The 23252-nt window shown below is 36.9% G+C and overlaps 1 protein-coding gene across 1 annotated transcript; it reads left to right on the top strand.

Annotated features, from left to right (window-relative positions):
• The first annotated feature begins 2263 nt into the window (after nucleotides 1-2263).
• On the top strand, nucleotides 2264-4456 carry LOC132024109 (E3 ubiquitin-protein ligase Topors-like). The gene has a single exon (XM_059410117.1). It carries the CDS (start codon nucleotides 2264-2266, stop codon nucleotides 4454-4456), a length of 2193 nt encoding a protein of 730 aa, XP_059266100.1.
• Nucleotides 4457-23252: the final 18796 nt, after the last annotated feature.

Here is a 23252-nt window from a genome sequence, read left to right as displayed (position 1 = left end):
AGGTGATGTACTGTCTTGGGGATCTGTAATGAAACTGACTCAAAATAACACTAAAATGAGGTTTCTGTTGAACTGCTATTAGCTATCAAGCATAACACAAAGTAGCTCATCAAACCCCTCACATATCTTATGAGTTAAATTGTTTTCACTCTAGATCTGAGAGAAGTTGAATAATCTTAGTACACAAGACTAAACTTGAAAGTAGTATAACGGTAAGCAAAAAAAAAAATTCTTTTGAGTGACCTTCCAGTTATGTTGCCTATATTAACTGGCATTTAGCTATAATGAATAAAGGTGTCCCCCAGTAATACATTTTAATAATTTTGGGTCCAAAATTTTACATACAAACAACCGAAATGTTGGTTAATCACCTTTCATACATGCTAATAGTTTATTCATATCTTGCATTTAAAGGGAAAAGGGTAACTTTATGACTAAATGATTTAAATGCAAATATTAATATTAGACTAGTAACTATTCTTTTGAAGAATTTATTCATTAGGAAAACCCATGTTCCACTTACTGCTACTGTTCTCTTCTGAGTCAGACCACTTGTTACAATATTGGCTCTGATTAGAAAATCTATGAGAATATTAAAGAGTCCCTGGAAACCTCTAAGCCATGGATTTGAATCCCATTTTATCCAGGGTTTGCATCTTAACATAACTTGGAACATTGCTAGAAAATATAAGATGTCAAAGTCTCTGGAAAAGTTGAAGTTGTCTCTCCTCAGTCCACAGCAGAACTTGTCTAGTGTTCTAAATTCTGTCTCTAAGGCAAACAAAATAGCAGCTAAGTCTCAAATGAGTGCGGACAACTCGGATCTCTAGGAGGTAAATTTGCTAAATAATGTAATTCCTGTTATTTTTATTTTTTAAGATGAATGAAGACTTAGTGAAAGCATTAACTTTGGAAAGCATAGATTGAAGCTCCAGGAGAAAGGATGACAGTTGTGCACATCCTCTGTACTCATTTTATTTTCTGATTCTCTTAAGGGCCAACTTTTGCTTCCTGTTATTTCTATGGGTTCATGCTTATAATGGTTTTTTTTTTTTTTTTAAGTGATTTTTGATTGTGAACTCACTTAGGGAAAACTTGTCATGAGACCTGGGTTTAAGTTCTGCTTCTACAGGGATAATGAATGTTTGCTTCTGCCAATTGCCTGTGGTCACTACCAACTTCAAAATAAATTATCCTTTTGAGGTTTTTAGGAAACACAACTGAATTTACTCTGCAGACATATTAATTGTTTTTGTTTACACAATCTCAGCTGAAATTTCCTCTTGACTCTTGTGTGGGTGCTTCCCCACCTTAATTCACCTTTTTCAGTGAAAATGTAGACATTCAGGTATATAGATTTATAGAGATGTTTCCTATTGGAAATTCACCCTTGGAAAGAGTCCACTGTCTCCTGTCATCTGTGGCTATCAGTGCTGCCATATCAGAACCGAAACTCGAGGACACCAGACATGGGTACCTAAGTAGACACCAGACATGGGTACCTAATTTTTTTCCTCTCAGAATTTTACTAACTTACTCAACGTAGATATATTTATAATTAGCCATATTTATAAATAATAGCTAGCATTATTTTTTTATTCCTAGTGAGACAATTTTTCAGGTTCACTATACTGCCAGAGATGATTATTCTCTAAAATTTATAATAGAATACTTCTATATAAACATGTTCATTCTAACGATGTACTCAGCCATGTTCTTATATTAGTACATGCAGGCTTGACTTTTTTAAATCAATGGCTACCAAATAAATACTAAGGATAATTTATCTAGCAAGTTCTCTGTTAATGGATATTTATGTTGTTTTCAACATAATGTTGAAACAATAACAAACATGTTATTATGAAGAAAACCTCAAAAGAGTCAACATATATATATATTTGTAGATTTCTATATCTAGATTAGATCTCTAGCGTTAGAATTGCTAAGTTAAAGAATATAATGAATTTTGATATTTCCAATTTGTTTCTCAGTATTTACAACAATTAATTTGAATAAGAAAGAAAAAAAATCAGTGTGCCTAAATCCTCAATGATTTTCTCTAGTGGGTTTTATTGAGCATATTATTATTAATTTGAGGGAATAGTTTGTTTCTTAACCTTGTTCTAGAATTTATCCCTTGAAGAGACAAACCATATTACAGAAATATGCATGAAATGTTTTTAACATATTTTTCATGCCGTATAAGGACTTGATTCGAACCAATTTTTCTCATATATAACTGAAATACAATCTTTCCAGGGCAATGCCATTTGATTTCTCATCTGACTGTGAGTGCCCTAACTGCTTGGAGAGTACTCAGAATGAACCTGATTGGAATCCCTGTTTCAACAAGAGTCGTAATGACTCTTTATATTCAAGATCAAGAAAGAAATCCATGCTTTCTTCTGGTGTGCAGTGCTTTCCTTCTCAGTGTTGTTCCACCAGGCCAGAGAGTGACACCAAAGAAGACTCATGCTTTCTTCCCTCAGAGGAGGAAAGCTGCATGGAGTCTTCTCAAAACAACTCTGTCAGTCTGAACCCTGAGGGCATTACAAGGAAAATCAGACCATTGAAAGAGCTGACTGTCCAGGAATTACTGAGGGAGTTTGGGGACAGTGGGAAGTTCCAGCCAAATTCCACGTCTGTAGGCCACTTTAGAGATCAGGTGGTAATGAAGTTCAGAAGAGCTCTGTATTATTCCGGAATTTGGGTGACACATGTCCAAGGCTACAGACTTGAAAAGCATTTGTCAGCTAATTATTTCAAGAGAAACCCTGGTTGTTTACATCGGCTGGTCCCCTGGCTGAAACGGGAACTAACAGCTGTTTATGGAGATTATGGCTATACAGTGAAGAATATCCTATCCACTATTCTTCAACACATGACAGAATATGATCTGGACAGTGAGTCCTTCATTCACCTCCTGGAACCTTATCTCCAACAACACACTCACCACTTTCTGCATGAGTTTATCAGTTTTGTTCATTCACCTTACAACATGGAAACCTATGACCAACGAGCCATTTATCAATGTCCTTCCATTTCACCATGGGTAAAAAAGAAGTCTATAGCATCAGCTTCTGATTTGCCTTTGTCTAAGGATCAGGCTCTACTGGCATCTCAACATGATACAAGTCAGCCTAGAAATACCCGGGACCAACGGAATAATGTGCAGAAGCCTCTGTCAGGCTTAAAACCATTTCCAAAGGGTAACTCTTCCTTGAAGAAATCTGAATTCTCACTGCTTCATCATAAAACAGCAAGCAAAATCCATGCTTGGATCAAAGACAACCCAGAATCAGGAGATCAAAAAGGCACAACTTCTGCTAATATATTCCTGAATTATACTACACCAAGGGAAAGGGGCCCAAGCTTACGGAATTGCAAAAAAAAAGTTCAAGAGAGGAAAATGGAAGGAATAAAGTTGCTTCCTGGTCATGTCCAGGATCTGGGAAAGAGTGAAACAACTCCATGTACTTTCAGTTCCCCAGCAATTTTTAATCAGGGGCAGCCATTTCAATACAATTTAAGAGAAGAAAGGATTTTGAGCCCTGACCAGGAGATCAACTTCCAGAAAAAAGAAGCAGAAAAAAATACATACTCAGATTCTTCACCGAAGATTTTTCAAAGAAGATTGCCCAGAGAAAGATCCTTGCTAAGCTGCAAATTCAGAAAGAGAGACTCTTCTTGGAGCTGTATTTCGGAAATTGCCCTTTCTTCTAAGAGAAATAGTAGGAAACTGAGCTCTTACAGAAAAAAGAGATTGAAGGGCAAACAGTCCTCCCAATTTGCAGAAGCTGGTTCACATTTCAGTAGAAGAATCCAAAGACCATCACAGTTCAGTACTCACAGATCCAAATCTTGGTGTGTTGGGCTTACAAAGAGATCTTTAAGCAGAGAATCAAGTAATCCCTCTCTCAGAGGAAGTCACAGAAGTGAATGCTTCACCCAAAATATATGCTGTGACCACTCAAAAGAAAATAACGTGCATAGTTATGAATCCAACTGTGGAAGAGCATCTTCGACCGCAGTCCAATATGCGAAACTTCCTTCAACTTCTGGGAAGAGACCCAAGTGTTCTTCTAAAAGTGAGAGTACTTCCCAAGATGGAAGCCACTGTAATAGTCTCACATGCCTACAGATTGAGAAACCCAGATCCCCAAATAAACAAGAAATGAGGCAAAAAACTACATTTCCAAGAGACGGCAAAACCAGAGCAGTTAGGCACAGAAAAAACAAATGCCAGTGTCTAGATAAAAAGACCACAGAGGAAATCAGTGATGAAGTTGGGGATCTGAATGATATAAGGCAAAGGAGTAGTCTTTCTGAGTGTGCACCTGCCTGCAGGAAGCAAATCCAAAAGAAAAAGAAGTCAGGTCATCAGAAATGTCACTGGGCCAAGAATGAACATAAAGGAGACAAAGTATCAGAAACACAAGGATGCAAATTGTCTTGAAAGGCAAATGAGTCTATTCAGTTAGCCACCAAGGATCTTTGAAAATAACAATATTAATCTGGAAGAGACTCATCCCATTGCTTTGTAACTGGAACTAAAAGCCTGATGAATTAAACTTAAGGCTTCCTGTAGAGACAAATGCGTATTATTAAATTGGCCATAAATGTAAATATTATTTTCGTCTGCCTTTTTTTCTTGTGCACTGAATTCTTAAAACATTTGGCTTTTTTTTGTTCCTAGATTTAATTATAAAGATTATCTGCCAAAAGTTGCAAACACCACAAAGACCATATTAATGATAGGAGTATATGTTACTTAACAAGTTATGGATATTAAGTACTACTAAGCACAAGTGTTGTTTCTTCAAAAAAAGATATATTTATTTTTTAAAATATATAATCTATGAATTCTATAAACTATTCTAATATAATTATTAAGTATATATACGTGTAAATGTGTGTGTGTGTATAAATAAAAAAATAAAAATTCCAAGCACTCCCCCTCCAATGTAACTGGGAAATTCTGAGAGAGACACTGAGAAGGGATGCTGATCCCAAGTTGTAAATAGAAATGAAATCTGGCTTTTCTGGGTTCATCGTAGTCACAAAGCACCTAAATGTAGCACAGGACTCAAAGTCCAAATTAAAAAAAATAAAATTATGTCAATAACTTCCTTTTAAAAATAATCAAGACACGTTCTTGCAGAAATCTTAGAAAATCTGTTTAACAGATATAAATGTGTCTTGGTAATTCAACTGTAAAATTGTTAAGTTTCTTCTTCTTTTTTTTTTTTTAATCTACACTTTCATCAGTTCAGGTGAGCAGTCCCCTGCCAACAGTGAACTAATTCTTTCATGGTAAAAATTCCTGGGAAATATATAAAAAGTCCTGAAATTAGGAACAGGAAATCAATTGCAATGGTTCAAAGTCACTAAAGTTCAGTAGTAGTTTACAATAAAAAGGAAAATAAAACTGTTATTGTGGTCAAAAGTACGCTTATGAGCTAACAATGTTAGGCTGCACTTAAATGTAGATATGAAGAACTTCTCCAGGAAGGGAAAACCAAAATGGACATCAAATAGATGAATAGATATTCTCTAGGAAAATATATTTCTCTGAATGATTTGGAAAATGAATTTGGCTTTTAGTAGAAAGTTACAGGGAAGTGATTTTTGCTTAATGAAAGAAAGCCTGTTCTATTAGAGTAGTCATATGGTTCCTATCAGAATGGACATATGGTAGATCAAGAGGCCAATGAAGGGAAGGAGCTCTCATCCTTGGGAGTGTTCATGCTTGGCTGCATCCCAACAATGTGGGAAATCTAACTGGATGTTTTATACATTCCCATTTGACTCAAAGATTCCAAGATTCATTAAAAAGTCACAGACATTTGCTAACGAACCAAAAACATCATACTTATAAAATGTGCAACATCTTTTCATGGATGGAAAAGAGAAAAAATATTCAATGATAACAAAGTGACAGTAATTAATATTGAAAGCTTACTATTTGTCACACACACACACACACACACACACACACTATCAGGTATTATTTGAATTCACATTTTATGGATGAAGGAAACTGAAGCTTAATGCTATTACTTGCTGAGGGGCACAAAGCCAATAAATGTTAAGTCTGCATTGAAACCCAGATGCCCTTACCTCCAGAGTCACTGATCTTAAACCCAACATGACATTGCTTACTTTTTTGTTGTTGTCATCTTTTACTTTTTTCTTTTTTCATTTTTAAATTTATGTGTGTGTGTGTGTGTGTGTGTTCCAAAATTCATTGTTTATCAATTACCTACTATCTTTCACATTCTGGTGAACATATTCACAAGCACTATTATTTTACCTTTACAAGTGAATAAAGTTGGTTTAACTATGCCTGTGTTTTTAATGATGAAAATAAGTTTCAAAGAAGTTTTTTTTAATCATAATGAGCATCAGAGCTGAAAGCCAAACTGTAAGTCTAACTGTCCATGCTTTGTGTTTATATAGCCTGTCATGGTTGACCGAGCTTTTCAAATCTAACTCAAAAGTACCTTATGACCCTTAATCACCTATTCTTCTCTGCTACTGAGAGGACTTTTTCATTCAAAATCCAGAGTACTAATATAATCATGCAGGGCAAGGCATTAAGGGGTCACTTTTACTTATTTATAAGGATAAAAACCAATTCCTCTTTCCCAAGTTCACCCTGAATTGTCCTTCTGATGCTAATGCGGTTCATCTCAGCCAGCTAGGAGAAGGCAGGTGAATGATTTTCAATACACATGCTTCAATTCACACAGTATCTTCTATGGCATGTGGGTCAGTTGAATCTCTGAAGCCCAGGGCCAGTTTTCATCTCTGTCCTTGACTCTAATGTTCTTTGGGCTGACACTTCTTTAGGTACATGAAAGACTTTTTCATCTGTGTTCACTGGAACCATGAATGCATCTTTCTAACTGGATTCTCTGCTTCTGTGCATGCGTTTTCTCTCCAGATCATCATCTACAGTTATTCTAATACACATTCTTATTTGTTTAATTTCCCTGCCTAAAATTCTTCATTGGTTCCCTCTTCCAGAGAGGAAAAAGTCCAAATTCTTTACTCTTACAAATAAGGACCCTTTGGCCCCAGTCCATTCCTATATTGTTCTGTCCTTAAAAACAAAACACATAAACATACATATGAGGTATGCACAAGGACCTATAAACATATCCTTATATCGGCACACATCATCTCTTACCAATAGTATAGGCTGTAATCTCCCTGCCTTAAACAAATGCATTCCCTTTCCAACACTTGTATCAGTGTCTTCCATATAATAGGTGTTTAATAAACACATTTCCTATAATTGGTCTGGTACTAGTGAACTGTGTGATCTTGGATAAGTTCCTTGTAATTCAGTTTTCACCTTAGTTAAATGAAAATGATTCAGTCAATTTTTTTGAATCACTGATCTAATATTCCATAAAACAATGTCACCATATTACATCTGAACGTTTTCCATACTTCCTTATGTCAGTGATTTTGACTGGACTCATCTTTCACATTTACCTGGCTTTGTTACATTACTGGGGTCGGTCCATGGTAGATTTTAAATTGTTTACTGACTTATGATATAATTTGAATTTGGCAACACTTTGCTAGAGGATCTTCTAGATTTCCTTCAATTTCTAATCTATAAATCTTCAATTTTTTAAATTTTAATTAAGTTAGTCATTTCAAAGTATCTGTTGAGCTACTAGAATTATACAGCAAAATACCAACAACAAATATTGTCACATTGTTAAGTGACCCACAGTAAAATTTTAAGACATTGTTTAGAAATACTGTCATGTGCAGATTTATCTCATTGATATATAATTTATTATTGTATAAAGTGAACACAGGTAGCTTCAACAGTTTCAGTAATGTGCAACTATAAAGCTGCTTAGGGAGCTGACAGGTATATTTTTTATGTTAGGTTTCAGAACAAGCATATATAAATATTATTTTTATATACCAACTATTACACAAAACATTTTGAAGTATAAAGATTCTCCATATACAATTATTCATTGAGAACACAGAAGAACAAGGTGCTATACTTAAGCATAAATATAGTGCCTGGATGTTACAACAAGCAAGGGACAAATGCAACAGCCTAATTGCTAATGCAAGGCAGTCATCAGTTTCTCCCCTACTTAACCATATAATGACTTCCCAATCTCTACTGTCTATTGCATCGTGTTCTTTGCTTTTTCTTTTTCAAATGTGATCCAAAATCCCACGATGCAGTGATACCAGTAGAACGCTGGTTCCTCAGTCAAGCTGAGCCAGTCTGAAGACTGCTGACTTCTTAGCTTAGAATACTTTTTGCTCCAGTGTTGATTAGACAACACCTACTTTCTAGAATCTATTCAATGGATACTGTTCTTTGAAGCTTTACTCGACTATTTCCCCAAAGGTCAAGCTGTTAGAAGTGAACAGTAATTTCCTTTGTGTCCCCATACTGACTTTATTGAAACATCAAAAATGCTTATTTTGACTTTTAACCTTACATGTCTGAGTCCACTTTCCCCTTCCCCCTGCCCCAAGAAAGAGGGCTTCTTTAAGACAAGGACCAGGCTGGTGCATAGTAGGTGCTTAATGAGTGCTGAGTGGATAAATGAACGATGAAGGTTTAGATGAGTTAAGTAGGATCACTGGTTATAAGAGCCATCATGAGGAAACAGCAACTCAAAAAGAATCCCAACGTGATCCATTCTAATCACTGTTCTGTATTAGAACCTAAAAGTCAGTCAACTGTGTCCAAGCAAGGTAAATCCCCAAGAGATTCTAAAGGATGCCTTAATATAATCATCATGTCTTAATATGAAATTCTCTATGTACTGTATTAAAATGACACTTGCTACTTGATAGAAATTCAGAATCTTAGCCTCCAACCTGAATCTGGATCTGCATTTTTAATATTATCTCTGGTGATCAATATGCATACTATTTTGAGAAACACTCCTTTAAAATAACTATTGGAAGGCTGAACTCCACTGAAAAATTGTTTTTTTTAATTAGTTTCAGAGGTACAATTTAGTGAGTCATCAGTTGCATATAATACCCAATGCTCACTACATCACGTGCCTCCCCTTAATGCCCATCATCCATCCATACCCTTCCTCCCATCCATACCCCTCCAGCAACCCTCAGCTTCTTTCCCAGAGTTCAGTGCCTCTTATAGTTTACTTCCCTCTCAATTTTCATGTTATTTCATTTTTCTTTCCCTTCCCCTATGTTCACTTGTTTTGTTTCTTAAGTTCTAGAAATTATGGTTTCATCCAAACTTTTAAAGGAGGGAAGAGAGAGAGAGCCTATATAACTTTAACATTACATGTATAATAAACAGATGGACCATTCTCTACATGGAACATACATGAATGTAAGTTCACAGGCAGAAATGCATTGATAGTGTATGTTTATGAAGTCCATTAGGATCAAGCTCTGATCAAAGGAAGCTTTAGGAAACACAAATTTAACTAACACATTTTGAAATCATTTAAGGAAGCAGTATAACAGAGTGGCTAAAAGCATAGACTACAAGGCTAGGTTGTCTAGATTCAAATCCTTGTTCTATGTTTATTAGCTGTGTGACCTTAGGCATGTTATTTAAAACATCTGTTCTTTAGGGTACCTGGGTGGCTTAGTTAAGTGTTTGACTCTTGATTTTGGCACAGGTCATGATCTCAGGTTTGTAAGACAGTATCCAGCATTGGGCTCCATGCTCAGTGTGGGGTCTGCTTGAGATTTTCTCTCCCTCTCCCTCTGCTCTTCCCCCTGCTCATGCTCTTTCTCTCAAGTAAATAAACTCTTTTAAAAACCCACAAAATATTTTTTCCTCCATTTCCCCATCTATAAATGAGTATAATAATAGTACCTAGTTTAAAGGGTTGTTATTAGGAGCAATATATGTAAGGTGCTTAAAACAGTGCCTGGCCCATAGTGCTATATAAATATAAACATGTGTATTTTTATATTTACATATATTTGCTATTTGTTACTATTTATTATCATTGTTATTATTAAAAACTTCACATATGAGAGGACACAGGTTGGTCTGGACCCAAGAATTGAAGAGGCAGAGAATAGAGGAGGGCAAAAGGGCAGTTGTGATATCATAAGCATCACTGGGGTTTAGAGCATGAATAATCAGGGAATAGGAGACAGTCAGGAAGGTCAGGTTACCATAAAGAAAATAGGCAAAGAAGAGGAGACAACTATCAATTATTGACACCTACAATGTGATGGGGACAGTGTCAGCAACCTTCATAAATATTAGCTGTTTTAATTCTCAACTCACTGATGAGATCTGTCTTCTCAACCCACACTACCTATGTGGAAACAGAGATGCAGGAAAGTGAAATGAATTATCTGAGATTAAAAAAGTAGAAGGCCATAGAACTTGACTTGAACACAGCGCTGTTTAGATTTAATGATTCCTGCTCCATGTGTTCAGTCAGTGTAAATGGACTAATTCTTTCCAATATAATAACCTCTTTTAATGATGAAGATGATAATGATGATGTTGGTGGTGGCACCTCACACCAGTGTAGTGCTTACTACGTGCCAAGCACTCAAGTAAATATACCACTTGTGTTACCCCTTTTAATCATTCAGAGAACCCTTTGAGGAAGGTATATTAATATGATCCCCATTTTACAGGTAAAGAGGTTTAGGCACAGAGGACTTAAGGAACTTATCCAAGGTTCCACAGAGAATAGTGGGAGAGCTAGCTCTTACCCCAAGCAGTACAGAGCCCGTGTCCATGCTCCTAACCATCACACTGTACTGTCTCCTGTTAAAACAGCAACAACAGTTTGGACGAGGGGCAGTGAATTCATATTTTTCGAGCAACTGTTGTATATTAGAGCACATGCTCCCATACTTAATTCTCATCACTATGAGGTGAGGTAGAGAGCAGTTTTGATGTGAGACTTTAGAAAATTGGGAACGAAGGTCTAAAATGCATGATATAACTGGGAGAAACAAAAGGTCCTAAAAATAACTATGCTTAGTTAAATTAGAAGAAGGGGAAAAATTAATCTCTTGATCAGGAGTCAGCAAACTTTCTATAAAGGTTCAGACAGCTCTGTAGAAATGTGGTCTCTACAACAACTAGCTACCTCTGTCACTGTATCACGAAAGCAGCCAAAGACATTACATAATTGAAGGAATGGCTAAGTACCAATAAAACTTTATTTACAAAAATAGTTGATGGACTAGATTTGACCCATGATCTGTCATTTTAGATCCCTGTTGTCCCTATTGTTAACCTTCGAGTAATGAAAACAGTGTACTATTTTTCTTTTATGGTTACCAGATGGTAAACAAAATATACTGTTCTTTAGGATTCTGTTTCTTAATAATTAAAGCAATACTGATGAAACAGAAAGTTGTTGAATATAGAATATTAGTGCTAAGAAGGGCTCACTCTTCCAGTGGTTTATTTTTGGAAAGGCAAAATATTTTAAGGGATGTGGATGCTTTGCTTTATTCTACGAAATACAAATAAATCATGAACCACTAGAGCCATCCCTGAAGAGAATAATCTTTAAACTATGAAAAAAGTTAAAGGTTATTTCCTTCAAAAAATGGCTACCAAACTGAGGAGTCACACTGAGATCCCAGATTACATTCCCCACTTTCCATTACCTACTTTTCATCCTATCAGCATTTGTAATAACTCCATGATGAAAAATTACAGTCATTTAATCTTGAAAGATATATTGCATCCACATGTGGGCCAAGTGATTTAATCTTGATTAGTGCTGTCTGAAGCCTTGTCAGATGGGTTAGCGATTGGTCATGTACTTCATAGCACCGCTATTAAATCTACTGGGAATTAACATGTTAAATCCATAATCATGCTTTATTGCCTGTATAATCCTGGGTTAACTGCAAAACGAAGTTGATTCATTTTTCACATGTTCACCAAAGTGAAGTCATATTTTTCCCTTAACTAGTAATTAACCTTTATGGCTTTATTAACTACTTTATTAAATGTAAATGAAATGTTTATTGGAAAGAGTTCATGGGAAGTGTAAACCACAATGACAGTGTGGCCCTGGTGATGTCTTGTTTCCTGAAACCTCTCTATTATAAAGGTTCATATTACAAGTAGTTCATTTTTTTTTTTATCACAAGGTACCAGTGCTTTGAACTTAATAGGTGGTATGGTATGATATGCTTTCAGTCAGACCTGGGGCCAAATTCATATTTAATTGCTTAGTAGCTGTGTGATCTTGGTCAAGTTACCTAATATCTCTGAGTCTCAGTTTTCTTATATGTAACTACATGTAATAGTAATGCCCAGACTTTTGAGGATGAAGGATGTGAAGGGGATAGCAGGGAACATAAGGGAAGCACTCAATTTACAAAAGGTAATTTTTATCAAAGTTTCTATCTTAGGTTGAAGCAGGCAGATTTCGGTGTGGCATTCACACAGGAGAAAGAGAAAGCTGGAGACCAAAGGCTAGTGTTTATTCCTAACTTCTTCCCACCTTGCTCAGCCCCAGGAACTAGATAGGAACCCTGTATAGAGAGAATTTTTGGCATAGGCTGCTAATATCTTGCACTAGGAGTTTCCAGGACTGCCATTAGCCTTAACAGTTACCTTGTGCAAATTACAACAAGATTCCTCTTCCAAGTGTCAGCTCTGTGGACATGGGAGTTGACAAACACAAAGTTTTGTGTAAAGAAGACAGACTAGGACTCATGGCTTGATGAGCAGAGCATGGGTTGGTTTCAGCTCCCCTAACTTCTCAGCAAGCAGGTCATTCTTTTTCAGACCACAACTCAGATCTGTACGTGGTACCCTGAACCCCAGAATTTTAAGTGGGCATTTGGTTAACCAGCGAGAGCCAAATTTTTCAGCCTCTCTTGTAGTACAAATAGTCATATGAATTAGTTTCAGCTAATGGGATATATGCAGCAGTGATGTCCATAATATAACCCCTAGTCACCTTCTTAAGAAAAGTCCCTTGTCTTGGATACTCTCTTCCTTTTTCTTTTGTCTGGGAAATGCCATTATGGGATACCCACCTTATATACTACGAACAAAGTCATGTTTTGAGGATGGCAGAGCTAGTCCATCAACCTGGGGGAAACAGAATATACATTCCAGAATATACATAAGCAGAAATAAACTTCTGTCATGCAGAAGCCAACATGTGTTGGGATAACTTCATCATATCAGCCTAGCTTGTATTCTATCTAATATGGGGCTTTTCTTTTTTATCTATTTTCATTTTTATATCAGTTTTATTCATAATATAAAAAAACTGGAAATAGCCCAGGTGTCTAATAAGGCAAAACCAACAAAGAAACACAAAAATGGGATCATGGAATACTTCTAACAATGAAAGAGAACAAACTACTTCATATGTCTATGAGTTTCATGAAAAGAAGCCAGACACAAAATAGAAATACTGTGTAATTTCATGTGTGTGAAATTCTAAGCCAGGCAATACTAACCTAAAGTGAAGGGAATCAGACTAGTTGTCTTAAGGGAATGACTGGGAAGAGTATGAAGAAACTTTTGGAGGTGTTTCAATTATTCTGTATGCATTTGCCAAAACTCATTGAACTCTATACTGAAAGTGAGTACATTTTATTATATGCAAAATATAACTCAATAAAAAGCTTCCTGGCCCCCCCCAAAAAATGGCTTCAAACATAATTCTAAATATTTTGATTTTTCATAATTTCTTATTGGTTAGAGAAAAAAAATTTTTAATTCTTTTTTTTTTAACTGAAATTGAGTCCCTAGACCATGCATCATCATTTCTCCTTGTAGGAAGGCCCGATAGCCGCCTTGGTTTTACATGAGCTTTTGAGTAACTTCCTGCTGGAGTTCAACGAGGGGCTCTGAATTATGTGATGAAGAATAATTTTGAAGGTGGAAGAGTGCATTTTGTTTATTAAAGATTTATTTACTTATTTAGAAAGAAAGAAGGAGAGCACAATTATTTAGAAGGAGAGAGGGAGATCAAAAGAGTGGAGGGGAGGAGCAGAGGGAGAGGGAGAATCCTGAAGTAGACTCTCCACTGAGTGGGGAGCCCAACATGGAGCTCAATCCCAAGACCCTGAAACCATGACCTGAGCCAAAATTAAGAGTCAGCCACTTAACCAGCTGAGCCACCCAGGTGCCCCAAGGAGTGCATTTTAAATTTCAATTCATTTAAATATTATCTGTTTAAGACCTTTAATTTCTAGGTCGTTTTTGAAGACACACTTTTGGCTCTGTTGTGTAATGTTTACAAAGATGAACAAATCCTGGTGAAGATCCACTGCTCAAGTGCTATGTCACTTTGTGGGGAGAAGGAGGGATGGAGGGTAGAAGGAAAACAGGGCACTCGAGGGCAGTCCTTTCTCTCCCACGGACTCATAGGTTCCCTCCAAACCCATCCCAACTGATACAACTTCAGCCCAACACCTCATAGGCACCTGATAAGCCACGATGGCCTCTAAAGTAGTTTGGGTTTTTAATCATCATCATTATCACACTAAAACAATCAGAAACAAGACATATTATACAAACAAATAAAACCTCAAACCAGTTTATTATGGTTATCTGACATCCCCCTCAAAATGATCCAACTAGAAATGTTGAAGGGATTTTGAAAGGTTGTTGGTTTTTATTATTGCTGATTTTAAATTTTTAGAAATGTGTCTGGAAAAAAATACAAAATTTGAAGTGTACATCAACATCTATTGTGGGTGCTACACATTTGATAGTTGAGCAAATTGAGGTTCAGGCTATCCTAACTAGAGGGACAAAGAAGACAGAGCTCCAGTAATTTAAAATTGATAAAAACTGTTGAACAAGCGTATATGTCATCTGTTTAAGGAATCTTTGATCCACTCCTACAGTACTTCATGCCCGAGAATCTCCTGTTAAAACATGCCATTTCCATGTCTTTACCTACTGCCCCCATCCACCCCTTATGTTAGCTAGAGACCATCATCTCTGAGACTCCATCACACTGCCCCCCTCTCAGCTATTCATTTCTGGAGAGATGACCACACCCCCACGTCTCATGTCTCACCATGGGACAAACTGAGATTTACCTGGGTGCTCCATAGGTCTCACTCATTGCCCTCAATTATTGGCTCCTCCATGCCTATATGGGACTTTTAGACCAGAGGTGAAAGAGTTATTTTTATGAGGGAGTCTGATTTCCAGTAACACAAGTAATGCTGCTTTGTTCCTGAGTGGAAAGACATGACGACGTATGGAAAGGAGCACATGGCAGTGCTTCGGCACCAGAGGCAGAACTCAGGAAGGCTGCAGCAGAGCAGTGATGGAGAGTGGGATACATGATAGGAGGTGGTAGATACCCAAGAAACTCAGCAATGGAATGGTTCCGCTCAACTGAGTTGGCGCACAGATCTTCCTACCGACCCTCATTACACTTGAGTAAGATGATGTTGGAGGTGGTGAATACCTGCATAAGTAGATTATGGGGAAAACACATTTTGTGTTTGGATTGCTACTCTGACTTCATGTATATTCATAGGCTGCTAATAAGACCTTGAGTCAACCAGGGTCCATTGAGAAAAACTGAAACCACACTGTGTATTACAAATAGAGGTACTTCGAGAGAGAGTACATGTTTCCAAAGAGCTTGAAGACTTGAAAAAGTAAGAGGGAGGATGAGGTAACAACAGAGATTAGAAACCACAGGAAGTTCCTAGGACCATAAGAACCAAAAAGAGGTGGTATTAACAAGGCCAGGAGAGTATTCACTACTGATGGTGGTGGAGTGGACTATAGCTATTGCCATTGCTTCTCCCAGAGTTCATCGCTTCCTGCTACTGCAGGAAAAAAGTGGGAGCAGGGAATGGGAGAGAGAGGGCGTGAGGGAGAAGAGGAGGAGAGGGAGAGAAAGAAAGGGAGGGGGAAGGGAGGAGGAGAGGGAGGGGAACGGAGAGGTACCTTAAGAAGCTAAAAGTTGATGGGATCGGGAGGGAGACAAACCATAAAAGACCCAATATCAAAAAACAGACTGAGGGTTGCTGGGGGGAGGGGGATCGGGAGAGGGGGATATGGACACTGGGGACTGTATGTGCTATGGTGAGTGCTGTGAAATGTGTAAACCTGGCGATTCCCAGGCCTGTACCCATGGAGATAAAAATACATTATATGTTTATTTAAAAATTTTAAAAATTAAAAAAAAAATAATAAAAGGCCTAGATTTTTAAAAAAGAAGCTAAAAGTTGGGGGTTGGAGTTATATATTCATTTTATAAATATTATATATTCATTACACAAATATTATAAATATATATATATATTTAAAATATACAGGTGAGAGATACTAGAGACAAGGAAACAAGCAGATTGGAGGTGTGCTGTCCACATAGTATCTAGAACAATGCTGGACAGGCAGTGAAACTCTAACTTGTATATGGTGATCTGGAAATTACATATATACTTTCCTGTTTCTTTAGCTTCTAACATTAAGTTTAATCCCCCTCTTCAATACACAAGTGTAAGTTCATGGCACATAAAGAGTTTTTTGAGCAGCTAATAATACCATTGTATTACCTGACATATACTCCCTTTGCTTCACATTTTGTTAATTTTTTATAGCATGAAGAAGTTTATTTCATTGCAAATGATGAAACAATGAATTAAACATAAACTTGAATGCTGAAGGAAGAATAGAAGCTTGTTGAAATTTTGCCTATTCTTGGTTAAATTTAAATAAGATTCTCTGGCCTTCAGAGATGGACATTTAAGGCTTATCAGTGAATAATTCTAACAGATGACTGATGTACATATTCAAAGCAATATTTTTAAATGTACTGATACTTTTGTTGGGACACTGACACCTAATTACTGCATTTTTCCCCCAAATCTTTAAGTTTATTTCTCAGTCATTCTATCTCAGTTTTTCATGCTTAAGGTACACAGATTTTATCTCTACTCTTAGCAAAGGGACTCATATCCCCCACTCCGAGCTGTACAAATGACTAAGGAATCTTGGGTATGGCAATTGCAATGACTATTTAACTATGTGTCAGAGCAGGCCCACAAGATCCAGTGACCATATTACTGTCTCCTCATTCAAATGATGGAGCCTCATTTGTCACATCAGTTCAGAGTGATGCCTCTTTACACGTGACTGGTTTTCCTTGGGTCAATACTACTGACAAATGACTATCTCCTTCAATACCAACCGGTGATAACTCTTCATGTGCCTTATACTTGGGAAAGATTAATTTACACTTCTGGTGCACTTGCAAACCAAGAGAAGTCATGCCAAGGAATATTTCTAAGTTTCTTGAGGGCCCAGGTCAGTGCTACATGGAAAATATACAAACTGTAAAATAATCGCTCTGTTCTTTGAATGCCCGGCAGTGGGCTAAACATATTGCATATATTAGATCAGCTAGTCCTCTCAATCATGCTGAAAGGTATTTTTATGCCTATTTCATTAATGGGGAGACAGACTTGGCAGTAGAGTTGGGATTTAAACTTATTTCTGTCCAATTCCATTACCTTTGCTTGCTAAGTACCTGGCATAATCTTAGGGAAGCTACAGAAGTTTAAAAAACCCATTATTCCACCTGATTCCATAAAGCTGGGGAGCATTCACTTAAAATTTCTAATTGTGTTCCACCCTGACTAAATAGCTGATGACCATCCATTGTCAACATGAGAAAACCAAGGGCCCTGGATGCTGTGTTCCCCGCAGACCTGAGTGACACCATCTCCTGTGACTCTCACGTGTTTGTTGCGTGCTCCACCACAGAGCACCGTAGTCCGTACCCCTTTACACCCACTTCCTCCACACCTGTTATTGCCACTGCCAGGAAGGACTTCCTACCCAGTTTGCATGAGTGTCACTGCCCTTCAAATATCAGCTCCTATTTCATTTCTCCTGTGAAACATTTCCTGATTCCCTCAGGCTTCATAAATGGCTCTTTCTACTGTGCTCTGCCTGATAGTACCTCGGGTCTGACTCTTACAAGCCTCTGTCTCATTGCATTATAATCATGTTTGTGTGTCTGTGTCTCCTGCTTGAATGAGATGTTTTTAATTACCCCTGTATCCCCTTGGCACTTTCTGTGAGTACCTAAATCTTAGAGAATACCCCCCAACTTTGTTGAATACATGAATGAATAAATGTGTGGATAAATGAATGTGCTTGAGATGAGGGCAGGTGATTATCATTACCCTGTCACACATCCCAAGTCCAGGAAGGTGAATGACAGTTATAAAAACTCCCATGTTTATAATGTCCCTATGCACATCATATTGCTACAGGAGCCTGGCTTTTTCTACCAGCTTTTTCTACCTGAGGATGTAGAAGAATTGCTCTTCCCCATCAGGGAGAGGTAGTGTGTCAGTCTGATATGTGTTCTGTAGCAGAGCAGTACCCTCTACGAAGTGATTGCCTGTCTGCTGGTGACACATTATGGCAGATGTCACAGCAAGCCAGCCCTATGTGGCACAGAAGAGAGTTAATGAAGGAGTGGGGAGGACTTTTTGAATGATTCAGACAGCATGGCTGACAGCTGGGGATGGGAAGAAGAAGCCTCCCTCTTAAGCACATGAAAAGAGCTCCTCTCCCAGCCTTGGAGGGCTGAGAAGTGTGCTGTCCCCACCTTTCTGGGCATCCACGGGCTCTTTCCATATATTCTGAAGCAAACAGCCACAGTATTCCTAGAGATCATTTTAGAATAAGGACCATCAAAGACAGGTGACTCTCCTTACCTGTTCTGGAGAAGACTCAGGATGTAAAGGAAAGATGGAAATGGATCATTTGAGGTCTGAAAGAATCCAGAGAGATGATTCTCGCACTTTCTGTTTCCCTATCTTCAGATGATATCTCATATCTGGAAAAAAAAAAGTTGTCTAATTATTAGAGTTGAATATTTACACTTATATGCAGTATTGTGGCAGATTAAGACAGGAGCCTTGCTCTCAAGGAGATTATAGTCAATGGAGAAATACACAAGTTAACCAATGATTACACTGTGATAAATGTGACTTATGAAAGCTAAGATCAGACACAATAAGAATTCCTAAATTAGAGTGATTCCCAAGTCATATTCTGTTTTATGACAAAGCATTTGGGGGAGGCAGGACTTTAGCTGAGTGGTAAAAACCATCAATAGTTAAATAGGTTGAAAAGAGTAAAAGAAGCTTTTGGGTCCAGTGAACAATCTATATGAAGTCACAGACAACATGATAACTCCTTTGGGAATTACTACTTGACATGACTGGCACACAGGTTGGGAAGTAGAGAGTGGGAAATGATGCAGAAGTGTTTGGCTCAGAAAAGACTGATGGGTTCTGTGAATAACAATGAGAAGCTTGGACTTTAATACCTTAGGAGAGTGGCTAAGGGCCACAGCCCAATAATCCAGGTCAATTAAAGGGGGTGTAGCCATAAAGAAGAACTGAGTGGATGAAGAACTTGAAGAACTTGTCTTCAAGTTGATTCCCTACATGAAATTCAAAGGGATGAGTTTTCTGGTATTCTGACATAGGAAATCAGCAGCCTATGTACCACAAAGTCAAGTGCTCCAATTGAGCAGCTACTAACACTGTGATGCTGGACAGATTACAGTTGATTTCCAATCCTTTGAATCAAATCAATACACTTCCATGAAAATTAAAACTGATTTTCAGCCCTTCCAATCAAATCAATTTGCTTCTATGAGTATCCATGTCTTTTTTTTTCTTTTTTTTTTTTAAATAATTTTTTATTTTTTATAAACATATATTTTTATCCCCAGGGGTACAGGTCTGTGAATCACCAGGTTTACACACTTCACTTTTTTTACCTTGAAAAGTTGATATGACACTATTTATCCCACAACTCATATGAGTATAAGGTAAAATATGGAAAAAGTAAATGCTGTCTAACATAACATCTGACATACTCTTGGTGCTCAACAAATTGTTTATTAACTTAAATTGTGATATTTCTATTAGAACTCTACACCAATACTCTGCAACAGAACTTTCTGTGATGATGGAACTATTTTATGTCTGTGTTGCCTAATGTTAAAGCCACTTGCAACATGTGGCAATTAAGTATTTGATATCTGGCTAGTGCAACTGTGGTACTAAATTATTAATTTTATTTCATTTTAATTAAAGTAGCCACATATGGCAAATGGCTAGAATTTTGAACAACACAGCTTTATTTTCCATAAACTCTTCACAAGATTAAAATGTTTTATTCCCAACATATCAAAAACATAAGGTTGGTGATTTCCAATTTTGATAATCCCTTAAGATATAATATTATAAGAATTAGTATTCTATTCTATTTGCCACTTTGCATTTTGAAATCTCTTAGATAGAAATAAAAAATATTTCATGAGAATAATTTTGATTTTGACAATATGCTTAGACACATAAAGTAAATGAATGATATAATTAATTTCAAAAAAATACAAAACAGCATATATAATGTGATCCATTTATTTTGGAAAGATATACATCAAAATTTTAACACTATCACAGGAATTTAAGATTATATGTGATTTGTGTCATCTCCTTCTGAATGTTTTATATTGCTTGAATCTTCTTAAACGAATAGGTATTAATTTTAAAATTTTAACTGTTTTGCCTGTGTCACAAAAATAAAAAAGCATTAACCAACAAAATTCTGGAAAATAAGAATAAGCTCCAATCCACAGGAACACCACCTCTATTTATGTCTCAAGTCATTTATTTTATCTTTCTGTCATGAGTACAGAATCACTCCATCCTGATATAAAGTTAGGGAGAAAGGAATTAAAGCATAGGCTGAGATCCATTCGCTCCCTTTGCTGAAAGTGTGCTACTGGGTAAAAGCAAAGAGTACAGGAGACCCAGTCTAACCTCCTTGTCAGTATGATAATTAGACCACTTGGTAAATGATAAAATTATATTTGCTAGGGGAAGGGTCTTTTACATTAAATGTTTTTAATACTATGTGTCTAGTTTCGTACTGCTTATAGAAAGTAAGCCCATAATCTATGGGTTTAGAATGTATGGTTCCTATAAAATGGCAGGGACATTGAAAGGAAATCTCTGACTAATTCACCAAGAAAGTGGCTCTTTCCTAACATTGCTCATCAGCAAAAGTTAACTGAGCTTCCAGGTTCTGTCCATAGTGCTGGTTATTCAGAAGTCAAGACACATTTGGTGTCCTCAAACTGTTCATACACTAAAAGGACTCAAATAAATAATACAGTGTAGCCAGTTCTAAGATATAAACACTATATGTTAGGACATATAAGAGGATACTCAGCCTGAGAGAACTATGGAAAGTTTCCTTGAAAAGGTGTTATCTTAGAGGAGACACTGAATTGGCTTGAAAAGGGCTCTTGAGTGTTCTGGGGGCTCTGAAAAGAGGATATATGATAAATCATGTCATATAGGGAAACTAAAAGTAGGCCAAGATGTTTATTTTCTTGTTCATCAGGAGAGAAGATCAATGATGGGCAATGATGTAGGTAAAGTAGAAAGAGGCATATTGTATCTTTTATGTTACTTAAGGAATTTACCAACTATACTGAAAGCAAAGGGGAACACTTTAAACAACAAGGTGACACAATAACATTTGTACTTAAGAATAGTTATTCTAGAAGTAGTGTGGAAAATAGATTAGGAGGAAATAAGGCAGGAGGTTAAAGGGTTTGTTGGTGATCAAGGAGAGAGAGATATCATGAATATGAAATAAGAAGAGGCTGTGAAGGTGGAGAGATGAAAGTTATTTTGAGAGCCATCTGTAGGATTAGACAGATAAAATGTGGGAAGTAGAAGAGGGAACTGAAAAGGATGACTGGGTTTTTGATTGGGGCAATGAGATGGATGGATTTACCAAAGATATGACCCAAAGAAAAAACTAATTTAAGGTAAAAGGATGAGTTAATTTGGTTTAGTTTCTGAATCTCAGGTGTCTTAAATTGGATTATAGAAGTAGAGATATTTAATAAGGACTCGTATGTGACATCTGAAGTATAAAGATCTAAGCTGAAGATACAATCTAGAGGTTATAACTTGCAGATAAAATTCAAATTCCATGGAAGAGCTGAACACTGATCCTTTAGGGAAAGAGGGCTGTGAAATAGGGCCTGGCCCAAGAAACAATGTTCAGGAAACGTGTGAAGATGGAGAAGAGAAGGAACACACATGGGAGACTGGGAAGCAGCAGTCAGAGAGGTAGAACATAAATGGAACACAAAATGGACATCAGTGGAGGAGAGAGAGGAATGATCCTCAGTATTAAATACTCCTGAGTTCTCAAGTTTAAAATAATATCCAGTGTTCTTAAAATCAGGGAGATCATTGACAACTTTGGCAAGTGAGAGCAGGCTTATTGATAATAGCAAGTGAAGTCCAGAAGTTTTATTGGAAAATATCTCAAGGAGAGAAGAGTAGGTTTCCTTTTATAGTCTCTTGATTCCTATCAGAGTAATTAGGATTTTTTCTCCTACCCAAACAGTGTGAAACACTGTCGAGAAGGTGATAGAGTCTCACTAATCTTTGTTTTCTTATCTTTGGAGAAAATAGAGTACTTACTCCATGCTTTCTGGTCTTAGATTTATAGTAAGAAGAACTTAGTTCAAATCTTGGTCTTACCATTTTTAGTTTTGTGACCCTGAGTGAGTCTCTTAGTTATTTGTTACTTGAAAAAATAGCTGGACTGGCTATGAAACATCACCTGGGAGCTACTGAGAAATAAACACCCAGGCCCCACCATGGGCCTGCTGAAAGAGAATCTGCATTTTACAAGCTTTTCTGATTCTTGCATGCACATAAAGTTTGAAAAGCATTGAATTAACTCAATGAACAGCAATTTTCCCAACTAAGAAATGGGATGCCATATGACTACATAGATTTGTGTAAAGACCAATTAATAAAGTGAAAGTAATACCAATTTATATTACCCCTTGGACCTATTGCTCAGTGCTATAGAGGTAAGAGAAAATAAAAAAAGAAAAAAAAACCATAAATACTTCTTGCACCATTTCCTTCTTCAATCTTCATCTTTTACAAGGTGTAATTTTCTTAAGAAATAGGCCAGCACTATTTCTTCTTTGGGGTGAAGTCTGTCAATATTCCCCAAGTGATCAGAATCAACTCTGTCAGCCTCTGTGAGAAAATATGTGGGCCAGGGTGAAGTTTGTTATATGTGTAACTAAACCTAGAAAACCACTGTAACAATTACTCATTAGGTATAGAAAATTCTCCATTGCTGCCTTGTGTCTGATATTTCTGAGCATATACCCACATACCCATACACTTTTATGTCCATGCCC

This window comes from Mustela nigripes, chromosome 9, assembly GCF_022355385.1.
Source record: "Mustela nigripes isolate SB6536 chromosome 9, MUSNIG.SB6536, whole genome shotgun sequence".
Classification (NCBI taxonomy): Eukaryota; Metazoa; Chordata; class Mammalia; order Carnivora; family Mustelidae; genus Mustela; species Mustela nigripes.
The sequence above is the reverse complement of the archived record's forward strand: the minus strand, read 5'-3'. Positions and strand labels throughout refer to the sequence as shown.